Source organism: Tasmannia lanceolata, unplaced genomic scaffold (genome assembly GCF_043159265.1).
Source record: "Tasmannia lanceolata isolate RefF3 unplaced genomic scaffold, GAP_Taslan_0.1 ptg000008l, whole genome shotgun sequence".
NCBI lineage: Eukaryota > Viridiplantae > Streptophyta > Magnoliopsida > Canellales > Winteraceae > Tasmannia > Tasmannia lanceolata.
In genome coordinates, this window is record NW_027518685.1 from 1198864 (window position 1) to 1224013 (window position 25150).

At 38.2% G+C, this 25150-nt stretch overlaps 2 protein-coding genes and 2 long non-coding RNA genes across 5 annotated transcripts; 1 reads left to right on the forward strand and 3 right to left on the reverse strand.

The window, feature by feature from the left end:
• Window positions 1–265: 265 nt before the first annotated feature.
• On the reverse strand, window positions 266–1803 carry LHCB3 (light-harvesting chlorophyll B-binding protein 3). The gene is made up of 3 exons (XM_077387178.1): window positions 1560–1803; window positions 1294–1455; window positions 266–946 (listed from the first exon to the last, which is right to left on the reverse strand). Exons 1-3 carry the CDS (start codon window positions 1677–1679, stop codon window positions 437–439), a joined length of 792 nt encoding a protein of 263 aa, XP_077243293.1. The 5' UTR covers window positions 1680–1803; the 3' UTR covers window positions 266–436.
• Window positions 1804–4127: 2324 nt separating this feature from the next.
• Window positions 4128–15055, forward strand: LOC143883859 (AICARFT/IMPCHase bienzyme family protein). Of its 2 annotated transcripts, none has more exons than XM_077387180.1 (12): window positions 4128–4284; window positions 4362–4467; window positions 5354–5429; window positions 8245–8341; window positions 9324–9426; window positions 9619–9752; window positions 9830–10010; window positions 10133–10290; window positions 11960–12169; window positions 12243–12590; window positions 13524–13650; window positions 14607–15055. In XM_077387180.1, the coding sequence occupies exons 1-12, from the start codon at window positions 4177–4179 to the stop codon at window positions 14756–14758; spliced, it is 1800 nt and encodes a 599-aa protein (XP_077243295.1). In that variant the 5' UTR covers window positions 4128–4176; the 3' UTR covers window positions 14759–15055. The 2 variants fall into 2 exon arrangements, with proteins under 2 accessions (XP_077243295.1, XP_077243294.1); XM_077387179.1 differs by having other exon boundaries at window positions 4130–4290.
• A 522-nt stretch (window positions 15056–15577) lies between these two features.
• LOC143882505 (uncharacterized) lies at window positions 15578–17986 on the reverse strand. The gene is made up of 2 exons (XR_013252250.1): window positions 16323–17986; window positions 15578–16208 (listed from the first exon to the last, which is right to left on the reverse strand). It is a non-coding gene; the product is annotated as an uncharacterized LOC143882505 (long non-coding RNA).
• Window positions 17987–18718: 732 nt separating this feature from the next.
• Window positions 18719–23933, reverse strand: LOC143883861 (uncharacterized). Its single transcript, XR_013252573.1, has 2 exons — window positions 19164–23933; window positions 18719–19094 (listed from the first exon to the last, which is right to left on the reverse strand). It is a non-coding gene; the product is annotated as an uncharacterized LOC143883861 (long non-coding RNA).
• Between the last annotated feature and the right edge of the window lie 1217 nt (window positions 23934–25150).

Sequence of the window (25150 nt, forward strand, 5' to 3'; positions counted from 1 at the left end):
GTATGGGAAGAAAATGTTATGTTTTCTGTATTTCCTCATTGTGCATGTCTCTCGAGTCTCAATGATCCCTTGAAGCTGTTTGTATACTGTTATTTGTGGGAAGAGGAATTTTATGTTCTCTGCATTTCCTCTGGGAGCAAATCTCTCAATGACCCCTTGAAAGCTGTTTGTAAACTGTTATTTGTTGAACAAAGCATTTTGAAGGATTTTGCAGGAGAGCCAATCTACTTGCAGCTTGTTCATCTTTTGGGCTTAACTCACAATCTAAGAACGTAATTATAGACTAATTTCTTTGTAATCCAACACACAAAATGGAACTAGAATCATCACTAATAATATTACAAGATAATCAATCTCTTTCCCAATGGCTCTGACAATCTACATAAACACATCCCATTTTCTTGTGTCTCACAAACATGGGAAATGAATAAGTAATCTAAGAGCCTGGAACAAACTTGGTTGCATAGACCCAAGCATTGTTAGCCACAGGGTTATCAAGGTGGTCCAAAAGGTTCTCAAGTGGTCCCTTGCCAGTGACAATCGCCTGAACAAAGAATCCAAACATAGAGAACATAGCCAGCCGTCCATTCTTGATCTCCTTCACCTTGAGTTCAGCGAAGGTGACAGGGTCATCTGCGAGGCCGAGGGGATCAAAGTAGGTCCCACCAGGGTAGAGATCGTTACCATCTCCGACACCAGGAAGGCCATTGATGCGGTAGCCTTCTACGAGGCCCATGAGGATGACTTGGACCCCTAATACTGCTAGGATGCTCTGGGCATGAACAAGGTTGGGGTTGCCCAAGTAGTCGAGCCCGCCTTCAGTGAAGATCTGAGCTCCAGCTTTGAACCACACTGGTTCTTTGAAGTTTACCTTCACCCACTTCTCCAGGGCTTCGGGGGTGATGCAACCCAATGCCCCCAACATTGCCCATCGTCCGTGGATCACCTGAGTATCATCATCATCATAATAATAATAATCCTTTAAATAAATGATAATTAATGGCTAAAGTTTGGAAATTATTCTATAAATTGTTTTTACGATTTGGGATAAGAACTCCCACATCGAATGATTTAAAGAGCTGATCAAGATATGATAGGATTCTGTCTATATTAATTTACAAAACATCTACACCCAATTATATGATTCTGTTTTGATTCAATATGGAAAACATAAAAATTACGAGACATGACAATTGGTCTAGTTTAGTAAAATAACATCTTGGAAAACTTGGCATCCATTGTTACTGAAAGTACCAACTGTCAGTTGGAAGATGAACAGGAACTTGAGACTACCTCAAGAGCCCTGTTCCTTGCAAATGCTTCGGGGTCGGCGGATAGACCGGCGGTGTCCCACCCATAGTCGCCCGGGAATTCTCCGGTGAGATATGAAGGGGTCTGAGCAGAAAATGGTCCCAAGTACTTCACACGGTCAGGACCGTACCAAAGATCATTCCCCTTAAATCATCAAACAAAAACAACAAGAGCACAAAATTAATGTAACACGACTTTACTTAGTTTTTCTTAAGAAATCATTCAATAGAATGTTTGGATTTTCTTACCATAGTGAATTTTCCATTCCCTATAGAAACAAGCTCTCTGAGAGGGTTGGCATTTGATGCCCTGTTCTGACCCAAAAATGGGGTGGGCCTAAGAATTGTGCCGGACAGCGTCGCCGCCATCTGGACCTTTGATCGTACTCCGGTGAGATTGAACTCTGCTGTTTTTCTGTTGGAGGTTTCTAAGGCTAAGGTGGTGCAGTTGAAGGTGATTGGGTAGGGGAGTGAGTATTATGTAAGGGAGGAGAGAAAAATGGGCGGTGAGAAATGAGAGAAGTATGGTTGAGGTGGAGATTCTTTGGGTTTGTTTGGACCAATGGGAAGGTTCTCAAGGATTTTAAACATCTCTCATCATATCCTTTCTATCCACATTTTATCTCTGGGGGCAGGAATTGTAGCCCATAAATTTAGGCATTTCCACCCTCGTTAGTTTCTCTTATATTTCTAGTTCTACACCATTATATATGCAATGGGCAATCTAATAACCCCAAACGAGTTTTAAATGTTGTAAGTATTTTTCAAAAAGTAATGTACAGGCCACACCACAAGATGATCCAAACCGTCCATTTGATGGCCCACAGCGTAAGCAGGTAGTGCCTCAAAAATAATTTCCATATGATGATACTAGATCGTTGGGATCTTTGGAAATGATTTTTGGGGGTCCATCAAATGGACAGTTTGGATCATCCTATGGTGTGGGCTAGTACCTTTTAAAAAATACTGGACTGTACGGGCTTACATATAGATATCTTAGGCTTAGTGTTTGTACCTCATATGTGCTAATTCTTGATTATCCCTCTCTAGCATGTTCCGAATTAGGGATGGTTTTTGTGCCTAATCGCTTTCTCTTTATCAAATAAACTGGTAGGGTCCCCACCAAACCTCAGCTTACCCATCAAAAAAAGAAGAAGATAACATTATTCTTTTTCTTCATGCCTAGCCTTAATGTTGGTATTTAATGATGGGTGCATAAATGAAAATCTGTCGGTCAATCGGGTTGTAAACGCATGGTTTTAAATATTGCTACATATCTGCGGCCCCCATATGCTGATATATCAATATACAAGTTGGGTGTTTTTCAACTCATCTTAGGATCTGACATTGAACGGCTGGATCACAGGCTTTGGTTCTATTGGATTGATTCTGTGGCACCTTAGGGTCTGTTCTTTAACCATTCTCTTGATTCTCATCCTGGAAGACAGAATCAATTCTTATTCTATGGAATGCTTCCTAAAAATCGAATCATGTTTCTTAACCCATTTCTGATAATTACATTTCCTCCCATGGATATGTCTTCGTTCTTATGATTCCAGCTCGGTGTCCCTACCTAAAAGATCACTGAACTCTGCTGTTTTTCTCCTTTTCCTAGAAGTGCACAATATTCGACTTCAAGTAGAAGTAGAAGTTTCTTATTTGTGAGGTCCTTGCCCTCCAATGTGCTCCTGTAATCTTGTCTGTTATAAATATTCTATGGCAAATCCATCTAAGGTTTGAAGCGAGCATCCAAAAAAATGGCAGATAAAGTTTCAAAAAACGATCTTCTACTTTTGGTTTTGTAGAGAAAATTATTGACTAATGCATGCACATGAAAATAAATTGGAGCAAAATTATTTTTCTAGTATTGTATGTTAATGAAATTCTGTTGGAAAGCTGTGTGACATGTGTTTATTACATGAGACAGTTATTTTTATTTAGAAATTTTGATAAGAAAGATCTTGGTGAAGCATCTTATGTTATAAGAATCGAGATCCATGAAATAGCCCCTTGTGGACTGCTTGGGTTATCTCAAAGAGCATACATTAATTAAGCACTTAAAGAGAATCAATATACAGAAGTTTCCTCTCGTGATGCGACATTTGTGAAGGTTGATATATTAAATAAACTTCAAATTCCCAAGAATAATTTAGAATGATCTCAAATTGAGAAGATTCTTTATACATCGATTGCTAAAAGTATTATGTATGCACAAATCTATACTCATCTATCCAGATATAGCCTTAGTAGTTTGGGTTATTTGGTACAGAGAGCAGTCACCTCATGAATAATGACAAAATCTGTTGAAAAGTCAGCCTACGTGGCTGCTCTCTCATGCAACAGATGTTCCGTGAAATGCCTTTTTTCAATGGACCTTAGCAAATCCCACAAAAAAAAATAGATTATTTTTTGTTTTGAGAAAAAGCTTGGAAAATATTTTTTGAATAAGGAACAGCGACACAGGCTCACTTTTCAACAGATCTTGTCTTCATTCATGAGGTGGCTGCAGTCAGATGCAACAGTCAATCCGTGAAATGCCTGTTGCGATGACTCTAGCAAATCCCATCAGTCTTTCCCTCTTTTGTGAAGGGCTGAGTTTTAAAATGGGAGTTTCAAGGTAATTTGGCGGAAAGCCATTTCTTCAGTTCGGGGTGGGACCAATAGGCATACTCACGATGTGATATTGTACAAGAGCAACGGTCTTAATTTCACATGCACCTAACCTAACGAGGGATTCCGAAATATTATCATTTTACCGCAAAATCCGGAAAAGCAAAGTATTTCACTTTACTTATTTTCGTTCTATACTAATACAAGTCTTGGTAATTTGGTTCCACCCTAAACACAAAGCAAGAGAGGGGAAAGAATGGTTGGGTTCGCAGTCACAGCTAACAGTGCGCACCCTGCTTACAGTTCCTTATCGTTCGCCGCTTGCCTTTCCCATCTACACCCAACCATTCGCAGCTCTCAACACGTAAACGTACTTTTTTTTTTCCTATTCATTTTTTTCTTACTCTCGATGACTTTACAATTTTCTGTTTTTTTTTTCAGCATTCAGGCTTCTTCTTTCGGCTTGTGTCATCTTCTCGAGGCAACATCACTTCAGTGAAGGCCATGGCCGACTCAGAAACTTTATCTGTACCAAAGACCCATTCGGGTGCCCTTTTTTCTTCTTTCTCTATTTCTTCTTTTTCTGTTGAAATATTAGTTCTTCGTTGTTTTTCCCCTTTCCTTTTAGCTTGGCTCCTAATTATGAAATGAGTTTATAGGTTTTTTAGACGACTTTAGTGAAGAAACAAATGCCTTTTATGAACCCAACTTTGTAGAGATGACGATTTCCCTTGGATGCTGGAAGCTTATTTAGCCTTTTTTTTTTTTCCAACTTGATAGAGAATGTTAGAAGAAAAATCCAGTTTTTAATTTTTTTTATCAATACCCAATTGATTTTTTGGCGTCATCATGTAACAGTTTTTGAGTAGCTTAATGCACTTGTGCAATTCTCTATTGTTTTTCCAGGAAATTGATATTCACAGTCCCTTGTTTTGATGGATACAATCATACAACCATCATCTATAGTCATTTAAAAAAAAAACCATCCTCTATAGTTGAATATCAGCCCCCCTTTTAAATTATATATTTTTGGGTTATGTAGGTGGGTGTATAATTAAAGTTTGTTTGAGATTGAGATAATTATGCAATGATTTGTTGTAACTCTGTATTCACAAGCAATCTGTGCTTGTCATATACCTTTCCTATCTAGAATGGAGGGCATTCTGGAGCATTTACTAAATTTAATTTGTTTTTCCCCCTTTTTCTTTCAATGGCATTACAATTAATAGAACGGTCCATGTGTTGAGTGTAATGGGAGCTTTTAGAATATCCTATTACATAAATATCATTTTATTACACGTATTGCTTTCATTAGTTTCTTTCTTGCCCATGTTTTAGTGGATAGTATATTTTAACGATACCTTTTTTGTGAGCTGTCTGCTTTAAGAATAAGATTTTCATGACTCATTTGGTCCGTGCTTAACTGTTGATAGGTAACAAGCAAGCACTGCTATCATTATCAGACAAGCAAGATCTAGTTTTCCTTGGCAATGGACTTCAAGGCCTAGGGTGAGTTTGTGGCACTTTTCTCTCGAGTTTTTGTACTTTACAGCAATTTGCTTATAATAGTTGTTTAAGAAGGTCTAGGGTGAGCACTTTTCTCTCAAGTTTTTGTATTCTGTAGCGATTTGCTTACAATAGTAGTTTAAGAAGGTCTTGGGTGATTTTGTGGCACTTTTGTCTTAAGTTTTTGTACTTTATAGTGATTTGCTTATAATATAAGTATCAATTCCGAGTTACATTGTCTTTGGTGTTGTATCTTTTTTTTTTTTTTTCCATAATTATGGTTTTTTTTTAATGACAATGAGATATTATTAAAAGAGAAAAAGGGGGCAATGCCCAATGACTGAGATGGTCGGAAACAGGCCAATCCAAAGAAGAATAGGGAAAAGTACATCAGGTAAAAATCAAGTAGGGAGAACATCAAAGCACCCTAAACTTGTTTTAACGGTACCATACTGAGCTAGCCGATCAGCCATGTTATTGGAAAAGTGCCATGTGTGTTGGAACATCACAGAGTGTCCTTCAATTCAATGAACAATTCCTTTGATTGTGTTGACGAAGCGCTACAAAAATATGGCCTCCTGGTTCATTCACCGAATCACATTGAGTCACCTTCTACAATCAGAAGGTTTAAATCAGCTCTCTCAACCAATTAGATCCCAGTCAGCAGAGTCTGTACGTTGCCCTGCCCCCCCCCCCCCTTCTCTCAAAGAAGAAGAAGCTTGTTAGTACTGGGTTCCCGATACTTGAATTGTCAAAATTTTGCTTCCCAAATTCAGTTTGGGGAGGCACCCACCTGGGGTCATTTTTCTAGACTAGAAGTAACCTTTCTTTGATGGATCTCTGCCCAAGACCTATGCGGAGAAGATTTGCGCTAGCCTCCAAAGCTTGTTACATGGCGAATAAGATTTAGGTGACATCAGCCATCAGGCATTTATTGAAAGAATAAACAAAAAACTCTTCCACGTGACCCCAAATCCATACTCTCCTATCTTTGCCCTTCCTCTTTGATAAAAATTGAGTCTAAAGTCTCCAATAGCAAAGCCACTCTCTCTAGCTCTCTGTTGAATAAATTCCTGTGAAAAAGAGCCATCCATCTAACCCTATTATTCACTCCAGCATACAAGTCTCCAACATTCTACTCCCTCTCCGTAGCCACAAAGAACAAATCTTGAAATTTCTCTTTCATGTCTAACTCGCTGCACCACGGATCGGCCCGAAACTTCACCATATACCCTTTGCGCTCTCTCTGTATCGAATCCCTCTTAGGAAAAACAACTTGCCCTTCATGATGTCTCTCCGGGGCTTAGATCAAGACTTTGTCCAGGCTTATGCCAATTACCTTAATATGGCCATGAACATCGGCCCTCTCAAGCCATCTCTCCAGGCATCCTGACTCCGCCAGAAGGTCCAGGAGGTCGCCACATCAGGTAAATTTTGTCATACTGCCGCTGCCGAGACCGAAGGCTACACCTTCCACCCGATACTACTTTTCTGAAGGGAACTCTCCCGGCTGGCAAAGTAGCCTCATTCTCTGTCCGCCATCAATAGTGTCTGGAAGAGTAGTCTGTTGTTGCCATTGGAGCTTTGCCACTAGAGCTCGAGTTCGGAATCCTGATACAAACCTCCCTATCCCCCTCCCTCCACTAATTTCCCGCACATTCTACATGCCTTGCATCTCTTAAAATTGCAGAAGGAACATTTGCTGCCTAGTCTCCCAATCTTCTTCTGTGTCTCTCCTCTACCAACCTATGGAATCACTTCTGGTTCCTGCTATGGATCTTTTCCCATGCTTCCCCTCCACACCAATATGGTCATCTCGGCGTTCTAGCCTACCTAGTAATTTGTGGTCCTCCTTGGATCTAGACCATAAACTTCTCCTCACAACCCGCCAGCCTCACTAATCTCTTCAAGGTCTCTTATCAATTTTTGGGTATTAAACCGGAATTGTGCAGATAGGGAATTTGGGATAAAGATTACATTATATGCTTGGAAAAATAAGCTTCTCAAGAAACTGGTCCATAGGATACAGCTGGAATTCTCCAAAATTTTTAGGCTTTGTTGAACAGAATCAGTAACAAAGTCTATAGTTTACTAGATTGAAGATTGCATCAATTCTTAACTTCGGTATTGCGTGTTTCAAAATGTTTCTATGGTTATCTAAATTCCAAAGAATCTGCCATTAATTTGGAGAGTCCCATGTGAGATATAACTATTCAATTGCTTCATCCTTTGTACAGTGAACCAGGAAGGATATCCAGTGATTATGGTATTTGGTATTTGATTATTCTTTTAATCACGATTCTTCTATTTTATTGGAACTTCAGGCAATGTTATATCTGAAAGTGGAGGCACTTATATAAGTACTGCGGACTGTGTGTGTTCTTTACAGAGGGGGAACTTTGGGTATACTTTCATAGTTTCATTCATTACTGACTCTGTATAATGTTTCATTATAAAGAATTCTATGCTGTATGTTCGTTTTCTTTTTCCGCTATAATCTTCTTTTTTTTGAAAGATGACAAATATTTTCATTGATACTGTGAAAGTTACATCGGGGACCAGAGGTCTTCACTTGCATGACATAGTATCAAGATCCCTGGCCAGGAGCATACTCCTGGGCAAGGGAAACTAAGAGCAGATAAGTATAAAGTAAAAAGTCCGTGATGCCCATCCCGTACAAAGCCGCCCTCACAGGCCTTGCATTGCCTGACATTACTTCTGCAGCACTACATTTGAAATCTCTTATGTATTTGATTTCTTTTTCCTTAGCTTGGTATTGATAAGTTGACACAATTTCGATATATTTTACTACTTGCAGGTATTCAATTGTTTCAACTGGTGGGACGGCATCAGCTTTGGAACAGGCTGGAATCTCCGTAACAAAAGTAGAAGAGCTTACTTGCTTTCCGGAAATGGTAAGCTGGTCTTTTATGTTCTTCCCTTTTAGTTCTGCATGCTTTCCATTATCAAAATGCAAAATGTATTTTGTTATTTGCTGCTGTATTTGAAGATTAGTTTGTAAGGAAACATAGTTTTTTTTCCCTTTCTTTTGATGTATGTTTTTGTATGCTTTAGTGTAGGAGCCAACCCTCATTTTGGAGAGAAACTCCCAGATTAAGGGCAGAACACCTCTCCTCCCACGCAGCACACAATTACTACTTCATTGACTCGGTCGAATCATATAATCTCTTCATTTACCAGGCTAAGCTTTCATTGGCCCAGCTGATCTTTTCAAAATTTTGATTGACTTGGTAGGCCCAAAACCGGGTCCACTCAGCGAAGTCAATCACTGACTGTGCGAGTTTTTTTTAACATCAGTACCAGCAAATGACCCCAAATGATAATTGTATTCAGACCTGTGGAGGTGCATATGTTTTTGCATACCAGCGCTGTTTTCATCCCTTACTTTTTTTTTGAAAGATAACGAAACTTGAATTTCATAAAAGAAAGGAGTACAAAGGGACAAGTTGTCCCTGATAAACCATAGACCGAGCAAGCGGTGAGAATAACAACAATTTAATAGAAAAGAACAATATCAAGGTGTTTTCATCTCTTACTTTAGAAAACAGAAGTGCTCATCTTCTATTTTACCCTTCTTTTCTTGATGCATAGGTGTTGTCTGAATCATATCCTGAGTTACATTGTCAACCTTGATTTTTCTGGAGGCTCATAATTGATTTCAATCTAATACTTCTATTCTTGAATGGTATAATTAATGCATGTTGTATGCTGGCCCTGGACTAGTATCTTTCTTTGTTGGCTTTGGGTACTGATTCCTTATTAATGAGTCCCCCGTTTCTTTCTTAAATTAAATAAAAAAGTCCCCTTGTTGTTGACATTTCAAAGCATCATATATTATATGTGAATTATGGACAGTTTAGTTATTTACTCCTACAGCTTGACGGTCGTGTGAAAACACTACATCCAAACATACATGGGGGAATTCTTGCTAGAAGAGATCTAGGTCATCACATGGAAGCTTTAAACAAGCATGGAATTGGTGAGTTCCAATGTAGTTGACAACTATATGTATGCAATTATTCATGATTGTGTGCATGAGAAGAAATTCTCTGTGCTTGTAGTCGATCGTTTATTTGCATTTCCTATGTCTAAGATAATTCTATGGTTCTGATTGCTCCCGTCACCGGTAATAGTTGCTAATATGGGTTCTCTTTCAACACTATATCTACAGGGACATTTGATGTAGTGGTGGTGAACTTGTATCCTTTCTATGAGAAAGTTTCCAATACCAGTGGGATTACATTTGAAGATGGCATTGAGAACATTGATATTGGTGGCCCTGCCATGATCAGAGCTGCTGCAAAGGTTACCATTTAAAATCTTCCATGCCAATTGTCTAGTTTTTAATGTATTTATATTGAGATAAAGCATGTGGTTAACAGAATCACAAGGATGTTCTGGTTGTAGTCGACTTCAAAGACTATCCAGCACTCCTGGAATTTCTGAAAGGAGAAAGAGACGATAGTCAGCAGTTCCGGAGGCAGCTTGCTTGGAAGGCTTTTCAGCATGTTGCTTCTTATGATTCGGCTGTTTCGGAGTGGTTTTGGAATCAATCAGGGGGAGGTAAGTGTGTTGCTTTATCACTAAGTTATAGGCAAAATAATGTTAAAAAAAAAAGTTATAGGCAAATTATTATTATTATTATTTTTTGTGAGTTTAGTTGACTGGATTTTTTTTCTTGTTAGGAGACAAATTTCCTCCAAGCTTAACAGTTCCTCTCTCGCTGAAATCTTCGCTTCGGTATGGTGAAAATCCACATCAAAAAGCCGCATTTTATGTTGATAAGAGTCTCTCCGATGTGAATGCCGGTGGTATTGCAACTGCTATACAACACCATGGAAAGGTGAGAACAAGGATTTAAATTTCGGGTTCGATACCGGTTTCGGACCCCACCAAAAATGAAATTTCGACCGAAATCCGGCGAAACAAGAAAAACAGTATTTTATTTGATATAAAATTTCGGTTGAAATTTTGGTAAAATATTAAAATAATTTAAAAAAACAGGTTTTTTGGGTGAAATTTCGGGGAAAAACGAAATTTCGGCCAAAATAAAATACCATTTCGGGTAAATGTGATTTCAGTGTCAGTCTCCACCGAAATCCGAAATTTCGTATTTCGGTCGAAATTTAAAACCATGGGTGAGAAAAGAAAGTGGTATAGCTTCCTTAGTCTTTATCATAGGTTGGGAAGCTTCCTAGTTGGGTTGGAAGCTTGCTTTGGAATCTAAATTATTCTCGTTTCCAAAATTTACTCTCAGATTCTAATTTCTTCACGCTTCCTATTTAGGGAGTTTTTTAAACGAGTATTTTTCCCTTTTGGCAATGCCGAAGGAGTGTATATATAGAACTTGAAATGCTCATTATAAATATACTCTAAAGACTTGTATGCGAAACTTTCGACACTTTTTGTTTTTAAAAATAAAACTTAAAAGTGCTTTTTTTTTTCAAAAACTTAACAAAATGAATAAAACATCATGATTTTAAACTATAAATCGTTAAAACTTGTAGTTCTAATCACCCGTGAAGTCCTCTTTAACTACTTATAACCCTAACCTACATTAACCCTTCCTCCCTAATCTAGTATAGCCCTATCGCTTTTTATGTGCATCTGCTTTCAATGAGGCTACCTACACCCAACATGTTCACTTCTCATGGTACTTCCCACATTTTTCCTCTCCATTGCCTAGTTTTTTTTTTCTCTTTGCTTTCCGCAGTTTCTCCTTTCTAGACTATTCGCTTCTTGCATTCACTTCCCACTCTGGTAGAAACTATTGTTTATATGTCTTTATTGCCTTGACCAATTTATATTTGTCTACAATATCTAAGATCATAGCAATATGCTGGCTTTTATGTTTTTGTCATTGCCATTCAAGGAATGTTGTTTGGCTTTGTGTCCGGTTCTTAGTTGAACAAAGGACGGCCAGTAGTAGGGAACTGGAGGTTTCCATAGTTGTGGGTGCGTCAGAAACATCTATGAAAGAATATTATAAATTTGAAATATGCATTCGTACTTTTTGGTAGTCATGGAATACTATGTGTTTGCTGATTGTGGTAATGAAATCTTCCGTACTTCTTGGTAGTCATGGAAAAGTGGAAATCTATGTGGTTACTGATCATGGTAATAAAATCTTATCTTTTAAGCAATATCCGGAAACCAAAACAACAAAAGCATTATAAATACTGGGAAATTTGTGTTGAAGGTCAATTTGCATGCTGCGCATAGGTAGTGGTTTCGAGTAGCTCCTAGTTGTTTTCAATATCTTGTATATTTTACCATTCAAAAAAAAAAATCTTGAATATTTTGATTTTAATTGTCAATTGAACTATGTGTTTGCTTTGTTATGATTGCATGTGCATCCATTGTTTGGACTGAAACAGTGCAATGACTAACTTCCAACCACGGGGTGTTAAAATAGTTTGTCAATAAACAAGGTTTTGTTAAGGTGATCTGGACATTTTTTGCACTCCTAAGCTCCACAGGCTAACTTAAGTCCAACTTCCTTCTTAGCGCAGGAGATGTCTTATAATAATTATTTAGATACGGATGCAGCTTGGAACTGTGTGTCAGAGTTCAAGAGTCCCACATGCGTGATTGTCAAGCATACAAATCCCTGTGGAGTGGCTTCACGCGACAATATTCTTGAAGCATACAAGCTAGCTGTTAAAGCAGATCCAGTCAGCGCATTCGGAGGGATAGTAGCCTTCAACACAGAAGTAGATGAGGTAATTAATGCAAAAAATGTATTGTACAACGACTTTTATTTGCACTTATTGACTTTCATTTTATATGTTAAAGAATCTTGCGAAGGAAATCCGTGAGTTTAGAAGTCCAACAGATGGTGAAACACGAATGTTTTATGAGATAGTTGTTGCACCAAGGTATACAGAAAGAGGTCTTGAGGTCCTTCGTGGAAAATCAAAGACTTTGAGGATCCTTGAGGCATGCAAGAATGAGAAAGGAAAACATTCACTCAGGCAAGTTGGTGGGGGTTGGCTAGCTCAGGATCCTGATGATGTGATCCCACAAGACATTGAATTTCGTGTAGTATCTGAAAAGCTTCCGGGAGAAGCCGAGCTTAGTGATGCAAAGTTCGCGTGGCTTTGTGTTAAGCATGTCAAGAGTAATGCCATCGTAATAGCTAAGGTTGGTACTTTTCTTACTCTCAATTGATCAACCCCAAGAAAATCATGACTGGCTTCCACTATTAAATCCTTCCCAATCAAAGGACTTTGAAAAAACATATTTATTTATGTGAATGATCCTATGCAATGTCTGAAAGACGTCTTGCCATAACCATGGATGATCCACCTGGTGGGGTCGACCTTGTTGCCATGGCCCTGATTTTCTGCTCAGATGATTTAAACAGTTAATCAATGGAACCTTGGGCTGTTGAATGTGGACCATTACTTTTTATATTTCTTTCCACCAGTCTTTGTAGGCTCATTAACGAATGGTTAGGAACATCTGGTCAGAGGGATTATTTGGAGATGGGCAATCTAGGATGAGGCCCTCTTGATGGATGTCCAAACTGAACAATGTAGAGCCCTCATGTGTGGCAGAATGAGGGTTGCATCATATTCTGATGCAATGTTTAAAGAATACAGGATTACTCCTAATTTATGAATGTGCCTCTGATTTATTAGGGCCAGTTTTTTATTTATCGACTTGAGTACATGCCCTTGACTTTCTGAAAGTGAATACACCACCTTGACTTTCAGTAATGAATGTATCTTTATGCTTATCTATCACTTCTAGAAAACCTTGCAAAAGTTTGCTAACCTTCATTGTTGTGATAATACTTGGACTTTGGAATTTTAAACCTTTTGTATTTCTGTTCTGAATTGACTGGGACCTTTCCACTTTGTGACATTTTACAAAATTGAGCCAGTGAGGTGATAACATTTCATCAATTATTGGCTTCCATGATTACTGTGATTTGCTTGTGAAAGGAATACAATAAGCTGCGCACACTTGCTGAAGCAAGTATTTGTCTTTTTACAGTATTTGTACCATTTTTTATGGATTAAAGAAATCCATAGGTACTCATATCTCACCCTTTTTGGCATGTTCTATCAGAATAACTGCATGTTAGGGATGGGGAGTGGACAGCCAAATCGGCTGGAGAGCTTAAGAATAGCTTTGAGAAAAGCCGGAGAAGATGCTAAAGGAGCAGCTTTGGCAAGTGATGCCTTTTTTCCATTTGGTAAGGAATTGATTCTTCAAGAAGTTGAATTTGAACTGTAGGTAACTCGCATTATCCTTCTCTAAAAGGAAATTCACCCAAATAATATTTTGCAGACGCATAGATCATGACAAACGCCTTAAATTAAATATGTTCCCTCTACTAGATCTTTTGTTCCTCTACTCATTGTTACATTACTATTGCATATTCCTTACTAGTAAACTTCAAAACCTAGAAGCTTGTTTGATCATCTTCATGTAGTTCACATGACCTTGTGGATGGTGATCTTAACTGTCTATCCAATTGGCAATGAGCAAAAGTCAAATTGATTTGATGTTCAACTGCAAGGATCGGTTAGATGATCTACTCCATACCATATTGTTTTCAATTGCCTGTTTGCCAGCCCCCAATCCGATAGGATTGATTGCTACAATTTTTCCGGTGTGCTCCATCCAAGGTGTAATCCAAGTAATGAAAGGTCATATGGTGACTTGAACATGCCATAGTTACCAATCTAAATATGTCTAATGAGCAATGATCCTACATAATAACTCCACTGATTCTCAATATATAAATCATCATTGCCATGGAATAGGTCCACATAAGCATCGATCTGAACTTTCCCTTCAATGGGCCACTTCTTTGGTGGCCTGTAGCCTAAAAATTGCACCTATCGGATTCTCTTACAGTCCGATAAGTACCCAACTTTTAGATGCAAGCAAAATGTAAGGGCCTTGGTTGGCAAAAGTTTTCATTGATTGAACGTCCAGAACGAAGGGCATGTGAACTGATTATACAGTTTCATGGTTAATACATAGAGTTTCAAAGTATTTATATTTGACTTTATCTGAGAGCATGTCAGTATTTGTATTTTTGCTGGCTTAATTGTTTTGACGTGAACAGTTAACCATGTCTGGTTAAATATGCAATTTGTTGACTGCCATCTGATTTTGGGGTCATGGTTATTTTATCGGCAGCTTGGAAAGATGCTGTGGAAGAAGCATGTGAGAGCGGTGTTGGCGTAATTGCCGAACCAGGAGGAAGTATCAGAGATGAGGATGCCATAGACTGTTGCAACAAGTATGAGGTTTCTCTTATCTTCACCAACACTAGGCACTTCAGGCACTAGAGGTAGTGACAATTTGCTACCCATTTGGATTCTCTTCTTCCCATGGCTTTACTGAAAGATGCAATAGCATAAGGATTTAGAATTGTAGATTTTGAGAATGATCTTTAATGCGTTGAAGTGAAAATAAAAACTTTTTGGACTTATTTATATCTTTTTGTATTGATAGAGATGAGAGGTTGAAACTACCGAAAATCATCATGTAGTGCTGAGGTTTATGGAATTTTGGTATCTCTCAAAGCTTGTTCTACTTCTTTCCATTATCCATTTTTTTTAAGGAATAAAAAGCATATTTTAAAAGGGTGTATCTATATCTTTTTGTATGTAAGCCATTCTTTCTCCCCATTTTTAAGCTTAGTATTTCTGCTATAATTTCAAAAGAAAAATAGGCTGGATAATTGTCATAAGAAGGTTATGAATTTAAAAGCTTATACTGTTAGACAAGTGTGTGCAAAGCTTCGTGTGTGCGAAGCTTCGCCTAGGCCCCCTCATGAATTTAGATTTTTTTTTTAATCTCAAAGGCCTTATATTTTCTATGTTCTATGAAATATAATAAATGCAGAGCTCTAATTGAACATTCAAACCCATTTGATTAGTTGAATGTGGATTTTTGTTCACTTCTTAATCATCCTTTTTCAAGAGAAAGACCATAAAGTAGAGATCATCCAACAAATATGATTTTTTAAGGGTATATGATCTCCACAATTGAGCCCACCAGATAAAATGCAGTAGATTATGCAAATTTCTCACTAAAGAATATATGGAGCATCAAAGTATTGTAAAATAGAAATAAGATCCTTTGCATAAACTTAAAGCATCCACTCTGCAAAATAGTAATGGAATTGATAAAAGCCATAAAATAGCTTGCCATCCGAGCTGATAATAGGGATTATTTTCTGCTATTCCACAGATTACACACTGCAACATAAAAAGGAAAAGATATTTCCACCCGTTTCCCAACATTTCCACTGTTCCACTTCCTTTTGTTTGCCATTTCGAGGAAAAGACAAACGAAAGGGGAGTAGAAATGCTGGAAAAGGGTGTGGAAATATCAATTCCGAAGATAAAACCCAGTAAAGTTGCAACAAGTTAAACAGTATAGTGGTAATCTTCCGGGTTTTCACATAAGACTATCTAAACTTTGCGTGATGCCTTCGGTAAGAGCAGTAACTCCTCGTGGAGAAGCTTTAATGGCATCTCAAGATATTCTGATTGGGATGTTGAAGAATAATCCTTATTTATGTCGCCGATACCGTTCTCAGGAACCATTAATACCAAAGATTCCAGTATAATTGCTTTCTCCATGAAGAATTTCACCAAAAAAAAATTCATTCTTCTGCCCTCGAAAGCTACTCATTTTAATTGCCTTGAGATTATCGAAAACACACTTCACTGGGCCCGCTGGGGCTCCCTCATCTTCTTTCATGGGATAATTTTCAGGAGTTTTTGGGAGCTGTGGGTTCAATGTTCCATAACAAAATCAGCCATGAATGACCAAATTTACAGAGAAAGTAATCAATAAAAGAATGGGAGTTAAATTACTAATGGGTTTTAAAATTAAACAAACCTCTATAAAAAGTTTCTCTAGACGAGGAAAAATACAAACTCGAAAGAAGCAGTGTACGCCAGTGAGTTCTTCGTTCAACAAGTTATCCATCAGAAGCTGTAATTCTTGAAGATTGTGGAATATTATGGGAATATTTCCAGGTGCCTCGTGCGAATAAACCATTTCCTATAAGGAGACTGGAGATCTACTGTATAAAACTCATTAGGAGGGAAAGAAAATTAACAGATTCATTACTTAAAGGTAGGAGTGATCACATACCAAAAGAACCTCGTTGGAGAGTGTCAGAATCTTGATATGAGACAGATCGGATAATATTAGGTTCGATTACATTCGAATTCACAGTATAAATCACAAGGACTCGTAATAACAACAACCAACGACTCGATGTTCTTGAATGAATAGCCATTGAAATGAAATGATTGGAGATTTGGAGCGAAAGTCTCAAGGTTGAAGGTTGTACAAGTGTATAACAATGGACCACAGTCAAGCTCTAAAGTCGTAGATCAGGAGCAGAAGCCTTGATTGATTTGAGATTGTTGTTACAAACATTCAGAGTCAGTCTCTCAAGTAGTGTGCAATTGAGAAACACTTTCTCAAGCATGCCACTCATGATGAATTTGAGTTTACTTGAACCAACAAAATTCGAAGGAAGATTGAAAACACAGTAACTCAAATGTATAAGTGTTAGAGAATCACAAGCAAAGAGAAAATGGGGCAATTCACTTGTTTTCCTAAATTCTACTATCCCGTTTAGAATCAAAGAGTATCTCTTACAGAAATCTAGTTCAAGCTCCTTGACCCCCCTCTCTCTTGCGAATCTGATCCATCTCTTAACATGGGTTGGATACTTATGACAAGGATAGAAGAAGACCCGAAATCTCTCGACATAATTGGCATTGTAGGGCTGTAAATATTCTTTGACGGTGCGAACAATTTCTTATGGAGTATATTGTTGGTGGTGATTCTTCTCCGAAATCTATAGTGGCAGACTCCATCGGCGTCAAACAAGTGATCTAGCAGAGGAGAAGATACTTTCATTCAGTGTTTAAAAACTCCTTGACTCGATAAGGAACTCGCCTGAGTTGACTCCTTTTTGCCTTGGCCGCGTTCTGCATTGTACTACACCTGCATTCCGCATTTTGCCCTACAGAGTCAATAAACTCTTTTGACTCTCCACCGTGTCACCCGTGTCAACCGCGTTCTTGGCCGCATCCGCGCCGAGTCGACAAGGTTTTTTCTTGGCCGCATTCCGCATCACATCCGCATTTTTAAACACTGCTTTCATTGATGTCTCTCCAGCTTCTGGGGTGGGGGTGGGGGTGGGGGCTTAATCCTAACCCTTCTGTTCACGGGACCAACAAATTAATGATTTAGATCATCCAAAGAGGTGGGCCCTATAGGAAATCCGGTACATGGACATCTTTGTTATTTTAGAAGAAAACGTAGGCATCGACTCTGATAGACTCTTTTAGCCCACGCACTTCATCACCATTCGTGGAGGGTTAAGTTACTTTGCCTCCTACAACACGTAGCTCAAGGGCTTTCACAGGGTGGGCCCATAAAAGAATGGATGTGGACTAACTTGATACTTACGGCTGGGGAAAATTTACACCAGTCACGCCAGTTTGATCGGACTTTTTTGGACCATTGCTCATACATGTTGGGTCCATTTAGACAGCTATCTGACCTGGTGTGGTATCCCACCGGATGTCCGGTTTCGGTCACGGTACATATGTGTCCAAACTACAAATCTTGTTCAAGAACATCTAAGCGTGTGTTGAGCCAGATGTTTCATTTCCAAGAAATCCATATAAGAGATTAAACATTACCCTTCCTTGAGAAGGGAATTATATATGGAATTTTTATATGGTGAAGCCCTTATAATCCAGTATTTTTTAAAAAAGTAGTGTACGGACCACATCATAGAGTGATCCAAACCATCCATGTGATGGAACACAACGTAAATAGGCTGTTCCCCCAAAACCATTTCCATAGATCCTAGCCCTCCGATCTATAGAGGTTTCCATAATATGCAGTTCCGCTATAGATAGAGGGTTGGGATCATCCCATAGAAACGATGTTTTAGGCACAACCTATTTACACTGTGGCCCATCACATGGACGGTTTGGATCATCCTATAGTGTGGTCCGTACAGTACTTTTTGAAAAATACGTGACTAAGTGGGCTTACACCATATAAATCTCATAATATATCCACCCATTTTGTTTTATCTTTTCCTAACAAAAGCTTGATTCTCCCTCTTCCTTTTGTCTTTTCCTAAAAAATATTCATTTTCATGAAAAAGAAACAAAATGGCAATGAAAATGCAGGGAAAGTGAGTTGAAATACCATTTCCCTACGAAAAATCAAATACCCAAAAGCAGGCAGAAGAAATCTAAAGCTCAAACCATCCTGTGATCATATACATGAAGCCTCTCCTGTTCTTTTCGTAAGAACTACAATAAAATCATAAAACCATTTACGTCCAAATAAACTAATAGAGACTAAGCTACTACAAAGATTTAAAACTAATCTGAATCTAACTCACTCCAATGGAACTTCAGAAATTGAAAACCCACCATGATCCACTGCTTCTATCTGATGGAGTGAGAATTAGACAGAGGCATTCACCATAAGATAAGTAATGTCTGATGAATCCGAGTATACTGTGCTCTAGTAATCTTGTGCAAGTCGCCAGAGAAACGCCGGAACATGATGGACTTTCACTTCAGAACTCCCTCCATTGCTCGAATAACCTCTCCCATAGATGGCCTACAAGACTCATCCTCTTGTATGTGTTAAATTTTCTTATAATGGAAAATAAATAAATTTAATACTAACCTTGTGGAGGTAGAACACCTTGGCTGAGATGGCAAATCTAATGGCCAGATTGTGAAAACTCACGATACCAAGAGCCAAGGTGTGATCCCCCTTTTATAATTCCGGTTCATTCTAAATCTCTCCCATTAGAGATGTCGGATGAAGATAAGATCAAAATCGCTGAATTTGTGGTTTGTTATTATCAAGTTATGAGTCATGGCCAAAGAGGAGAATAAGAATCCGTTAAGATAAGAGTAATTAAAATTAGCTAAATAATAGGAGGTTTTAAAGGACACGTAACTAACAAATCTCCCACTTGGCCTTTAAAATCTTTCTCAATCAAATTTCACGCATACCCAATACAGACAGGTAGACCCAATTATTTTGATCGCCCATGCCCCGTATCAAAGTACTTGTGAAATAAGATTCCGACAAACACAATTATCAGGGATTATTATCAGGATCAACTTATTTTGTGAACTCATGCCACAAATACTGTGAACTCCTGCCACAGTTTATTTTGTGAACTCCTGTCACAATTTATTGTGAACTCCTGTCACAATTTGTGGACTCTTGCCACTTAAGATGAACTCCTGTCATCTATCTTATGAGCGCTCTTATCATATTCCAGTGAACTCTTGCCACTCCATTTAATGTGAACCCTTGTCACATGTTACATGAACTCTTGTCACACTATTTAGTCAAAACACATATGAACTCTTGCCATATATAAAAGACCTATAGCATAAAATTTATTTGATAGAATCAATAAAATCAGAACATCTTACTCATATGATGATGTCCCATGTTTGACACATGCTTTTTGAAGCTTTTCACAGATAAAGCTTTAGTGAGAGGATCTGCCAACTAATCATCGAAAGCTATCTTCGACACAATGATTTCCTTTGCATTCACTTTTTGTTGAACATAATGGTGCTGAACCCAGATGTGTTTGGTTCGAGGATGGTTTCTTGAATCTTTGGTCAGAGAAATGGCAGCAGAATTGTCACAAAAGATGGTCAAGGGATAATTGATGGAATCAACAACACGAAGTTCTTTGAGGAGTTGTTTCAACCATATTGCATGTCTAGCGGCTTCGCTACATGCAACATATTCAGCTTCGGTGGAAGATAAGGAGACCGAGTCTTGCTTCTGACTTTTCCAGGAAATTGCTGCACCTCCCAACGTGAAGACATATCCGGTGGTTGATATGAGGGTATCTTCACATCCTCGATAATCGGAATCAGCATAACCAGTGAGAATGAGCTGGTCAGATCCACCATAAACAAGCCCATAGTCTTTTGTCTCCTTCAAATATCTGAAGACTTTCTTAACAGCTACCCAATGTGGCAGACCGGGGTCTTGCTGAAATCTTCCAAGAACACTGCTGGCAAAAGCAAGATCAGGTCGAGTGCTAGTCATAGCACAATTGAAACTGCCCACTGCAGATCGGTATGGTTTGTTTGACATATCTGATCTCTCTAATTCATTCTTGGGACACTGACTTTTGTTAAATTTGTCTCCTTTGACCATCGGTGCACTTCCTGGTTTACATTCTTTCATTCCAAACTTCTGAAGAATTTTGTCAATATAGGATTCTTGAGACAGGGAAAGTAACCTTCTTTCTCTATCACGGTTTATCTTTATTCCAAGGAGCTTCACCTAAGTCTTTCATTTCGAAAGAAAAGATTTAGAAAGAAAAGATTTTGTATGGAATAGAAGAGCCTTGTCATCACTTGTTAGAAGGATATCATCGACATATAGCACCAGAAAAACTACATGTCTCCCACTAAACTTTGCATACAAACAATGTTCAACAGGATTTTGAGAGAAATCAAAATGAGTGACAACGTTGTGAAACTTCAAATACCACTGTCTTGAAGCTTGTTTTAAGCCATATATGCTCTTTTTAAGTTTGCAAACTAGATGCTCCTTTCCAATTTCCGCAAATCCTTCTGGCTGATGCATAAAAATCTCTTCTTCCAAATCTTCGTTTAAGAACGTTGTCTTGACGTCCATTTGATGGAGTTCATAGTCAAAGTGCGCAACAATAGCCAAAATGACTCTTATAGAATCTTTCCTAGCCACTAGAGCAAAAATTTCATCAAAGTCAACTCCTTTTCTTTGAGTGAAACCTTTGGCTACAAGTCTGGCTTTAAACTTATCAATCTTCCCCTCCGCGTTTCTCTTTATTTTATAAATCCATTTACAGGAAATAGGATTGTAGTTTTCTGGTAAATCAACAAGTTCCCACACTTCATTTTTCTTCATGGAATCTATTTCTTCTTTCATTGCCTCGATCCAAAGGATGCAATGAGAATCATTAATAACATCTGAGAAATTTATAGGATCATTTTTATTGACGTTAGGTTCCATGAAAAGTGTTTCCTCCAAATAAACAAGGTAGTCACCGCTAATAGCTGATTTCTTGTTTCTATGAGGTCTATCGGAATCAAGAGATGGTTGAGCAACGGAAGCGGATTGAATAACAGAAGATGGATAAAATTCAAGTAATTCAACTCTGCGTTTCTTTCGAACCTCATTAAAGAAGGAATTCTCAAGGAATTTCACGTTTCTGCTTTCAAAGATCACATGAGAGAGAGGGTCAAACAATCGATAGCCTTTGGACTTTAATGGATATCCAATGAAATAGCAGTCGATTGATTTCTCTCAAGTTTGTTTTTGCCAGGGCCAGTTTTGAGAGCTTGAGCAGCACAACCCCAAATCTTCACATGTTGGAGACTAGGTTTCTTTCCGGTCCAAAGTTCAAAAAGTGTATGAGGAACAGATTTGGAAGGGACACGATTTAGAATGTAAATAGCGGTTTTAAGCGCCTCTCCTCATAGAAAGGTAGGAAGATCAGCACGCTCCATCATGCATCAGACCATGTCCATAAGAGTCATATTCCTTCGTTATGCCACCCCATTTTGCTGCGGAGAATGGGGCATAGACATCTGATGAATAATCCCATTTTTCGAGCAAAATGAATCAAAATCCTTAGAGAAATATTCTCCACCTCTGTCAGATCTAATGGTTTTAATCTTCTTATCTAGCTGATTTTCAACTTCATTTTTGAAAATTTTAAAAGTTTGAAAAGCATCAGATTTCTTCTGAAGTAGGAAAATGTACCCATAACGTGTATGATCATCAATAAATGTAATGCAGAAGTTAAAACCATCAATGGTAGTAAGGAGTAAAGGACCACAAACATCAGTATGGATGAACTTGAGAGGTTCATTTGTTCGAGAAGATTTGTGAGAAAAAGGTGTTTGAGAAAGCTTTCCTTTGATGCAGTCAACACATTCTCCCAACAATTCAAGATAAAGGTTATTCAAGATTTCATCCCTTCAAGGCGAGACATTCTATCCTTTCCAATATGACATAATCTATGGTGCCACAACAAAGTGTGATTTGACATATCAATAGGTCGTTTGAATATGTTACTCAAACTAGGACTTTCAACATTCATGGATTCATCAAAACATAACTCATAAAGTTTATCGACTTTATACCCACTGGCTATTAATTCCATTCCACGCCTTATTACGATTTTTCCATGTTCAAAGAGAAAAGAATAACCAAGAGAATCCAAAGCAGAAACAGAAATCAAATTTCTCCGAATAGTCGGAGCAAATAAAGTTCTATCTAAAATTAAAGTTTTTCCATCACCAAATACGAGCTCAAAACATCCTACGCCTTCAACTTTGGCCTTTTCATTATTCCCCATATAGATATACGCCTCAGCCCCGTCAGTCCTTTTTAATGTCCTAAATCCCTGTACGGAATTACTAATATGAGCTGTACATCCACTATCAATCCACCAAGAGTCTGAATGTTCATTCATAATATTTGCCTCAGTGCAAGTAAAGGATTCAACCTTACCTTTGTTGAACGGTGTAGTAGGCTTTTTTGGTTTGCGACAGTTTTTCATGACATGTCCAACAATTCCACAATTGAAGCACACTTTATTACTGGCAACCCTTTTGTTAGGAAAATTTGTATTTTTCTGATGTTGAGGTTAGAAGTTGGCTTGGCGAGGTTTAAAATTGGGTTGGGACTTGGAATACTTCTTTTTCTTATAGTGATTCCCAGCATTCATCGTCTTGTTTTCACTAAGGTTTGCAATTGAAGTTTCAACACTTGCCTTTTTCCGATCAGCCTCAAGTATGCATCGATTTAATAGTTCATCGAAATTCCAGGTTTTGTCACTAGTGTTGTAATTGGCCATGAATGTGTCAAAGGAAGGAGGAAGACTACTCAGAATAACGAATGTGACGAATTCTTGTGGGAAAGTGCAATCAATGGAAGCTAAGTCATTTATGAAACCTCCCATCTTCAAGATGTGCTCTCTGACATCATCTCCTTCAGCCATCTTAGTGTTGATTAAGTTCTTGATTAGTGAGTGCATCCTAGCTTTTGATGACCCTGTAAATTTTGCCTCCAAACTGGCCATCAACTCCTTAGCAGATTTGCACCCGCTAAGAGTTTTGCCTATCTCCTCAGTCACAGATCTATTGATCAAAAGGCTACATAATTTGTCAGCCTTTCTCCAAGCCTCAACTCTCTCTCTCTCTCTCTCTCTCTCTCTCTCTCTATTGCTTGCAGGTGGACAAGGGTTGTCTAATGCTATGTCGAGTTCCTGAAAGGATATTAACGATTTGATCTGCTTTTTCCATTTTTGAAAATTGGATCCGACCAAGGTTTCTACCTTAAAATTTTCGTTCATTGATGCCGTTTTCAAATCCATGGTGTGAATATGAAAAACAAGGAAATCATATCAAGGTCAAACATGTGTCGATCTGCAAACTCCTGCTGCAGAAAAAAAAATTAAAAAATGTCTACCTTAGGGTATGGCATTCCTTAATAAATCAACAAAAATTCAACTTTTATCGGGTGACTTCAAAATTTTTACTTTTAGCTGACCCACTTTGGTGGAATCAACTCGCTAAATTCATTCTTGATTGACCCACTTTGGTGGTATCAATACACAAAATCATTCTTGATTGACCCACTTTGGTGGTATCAATACACAAAATCATTCTTGATTGACCCACTTTGGTGGTATCAATACACAATCTAATTTTGGTTGACCCACTTTGGTGGTATCAAATTACTAAATAAAATCTCATTTTAAAAAAATATGAAATATTATGAATCGGCGAGCGTGATAGCAGTAATTAGATGGTGAGGTACCATCTCTGCAGCAGTAACAAAATAACTTTGTTTTCGGATATGATGCACTCCTGACCCAAAAGTCATGATATAATCGGCTTGACAAGGAAAAAAAATATCAAAATAAATAGTGCATGTTTGGTAAATTTTAAAGGATACATAGGTATTATGTCATAAATATGGTAAAAATTCATTATCGTACGGTGGTGCATCATGATGGTAAATGAGATCAACTCATATACATATGCCATGCATCATGATGGTAAATGAGATCAACTCATATGCATATGCCATGTATATGGTGGGCACCATTATAGTAAAAAAAAAAAAAAAACAACGCTTCTGAGTATTTAATGGATGTGCCATGTGTGAAGTGGTTCATTCCATCATGATGGTAAATTAGATCAACTGCTGTGATCATCAAATACATATAACATGCGTATTGTAGGCATAATCATAGTATTAAAAATAATAATCAATCGTTCGGATCATCCAATATATCATGTGTACGGTGGTGCAACATGGCATACATCATATACTCTACATCATAATACACATGCAATGGAACCAAATTGAAAAAGTAAACAGAGCAAGTAGGGGTGTAAACGAGCCGAGCTTGGCCAGGCTCGGCTCGGCTCGTTAAGCTCAAAAGCTCGGCTCGGGCTCAAACCAGGCTCGGGCTCGGCCAGGCTCGCGAGCGGCTCACGAGCCTTACCAAGCTCGGGTTATATTATGTTCATACCCCCTCATCTTCCCTGGACAGCCCTACTAGTGTAATTTGACTACTTTTTTTACACTACAGGGGATGGTCCTAGTAACAAATGGGGTTCCAAAAA

Bases quoted from the DNA above. Each gene is read 5' to 3' on its own strand.
- LOC143883859 (XM_077387179.1), top strand. From the start codon at position 4,177: ATGGTTGGGTTCGCAGTCACAGCTAACAGTGCGCACCCTGCTTACAGT. The intron at 8,342-9,323 runs GTAAGCTGGTCT...TTACTCCTACAG, and splicing joins TTACTTGCTTTCCGGAAATG to CTTGACGGTCGTGTGAAAAC. The intron at 9,427-9,618 runs GTGAGTTCCAAT...CTATATCTACAG, and splicing joins TTTAAACAAGCATGGAATTG to GGACATTTGATGTAGTGGTG.
- LHCB3 (XM_077387178.1), bottom strand. From the start codon at position 1,679: ATGGCGGCGACGCTGTCCGGCACAATTCTTAGGCCCACCCCATTTTTG. The intron at 1,456-1,559 runs GTAAGAAAATCC...TGATGATTTAAG, and splicing joins GGAATGGAAAATTCACTATG to GGGAATGATCTTTGGTACGG. The intron at 947-1,293 runs GTAGTCTCAAGT...GATGATACTCAG, and splicing joins CAAGGAACAGGGCTCTTGAG to GTGATCCACGGACGATGGGC.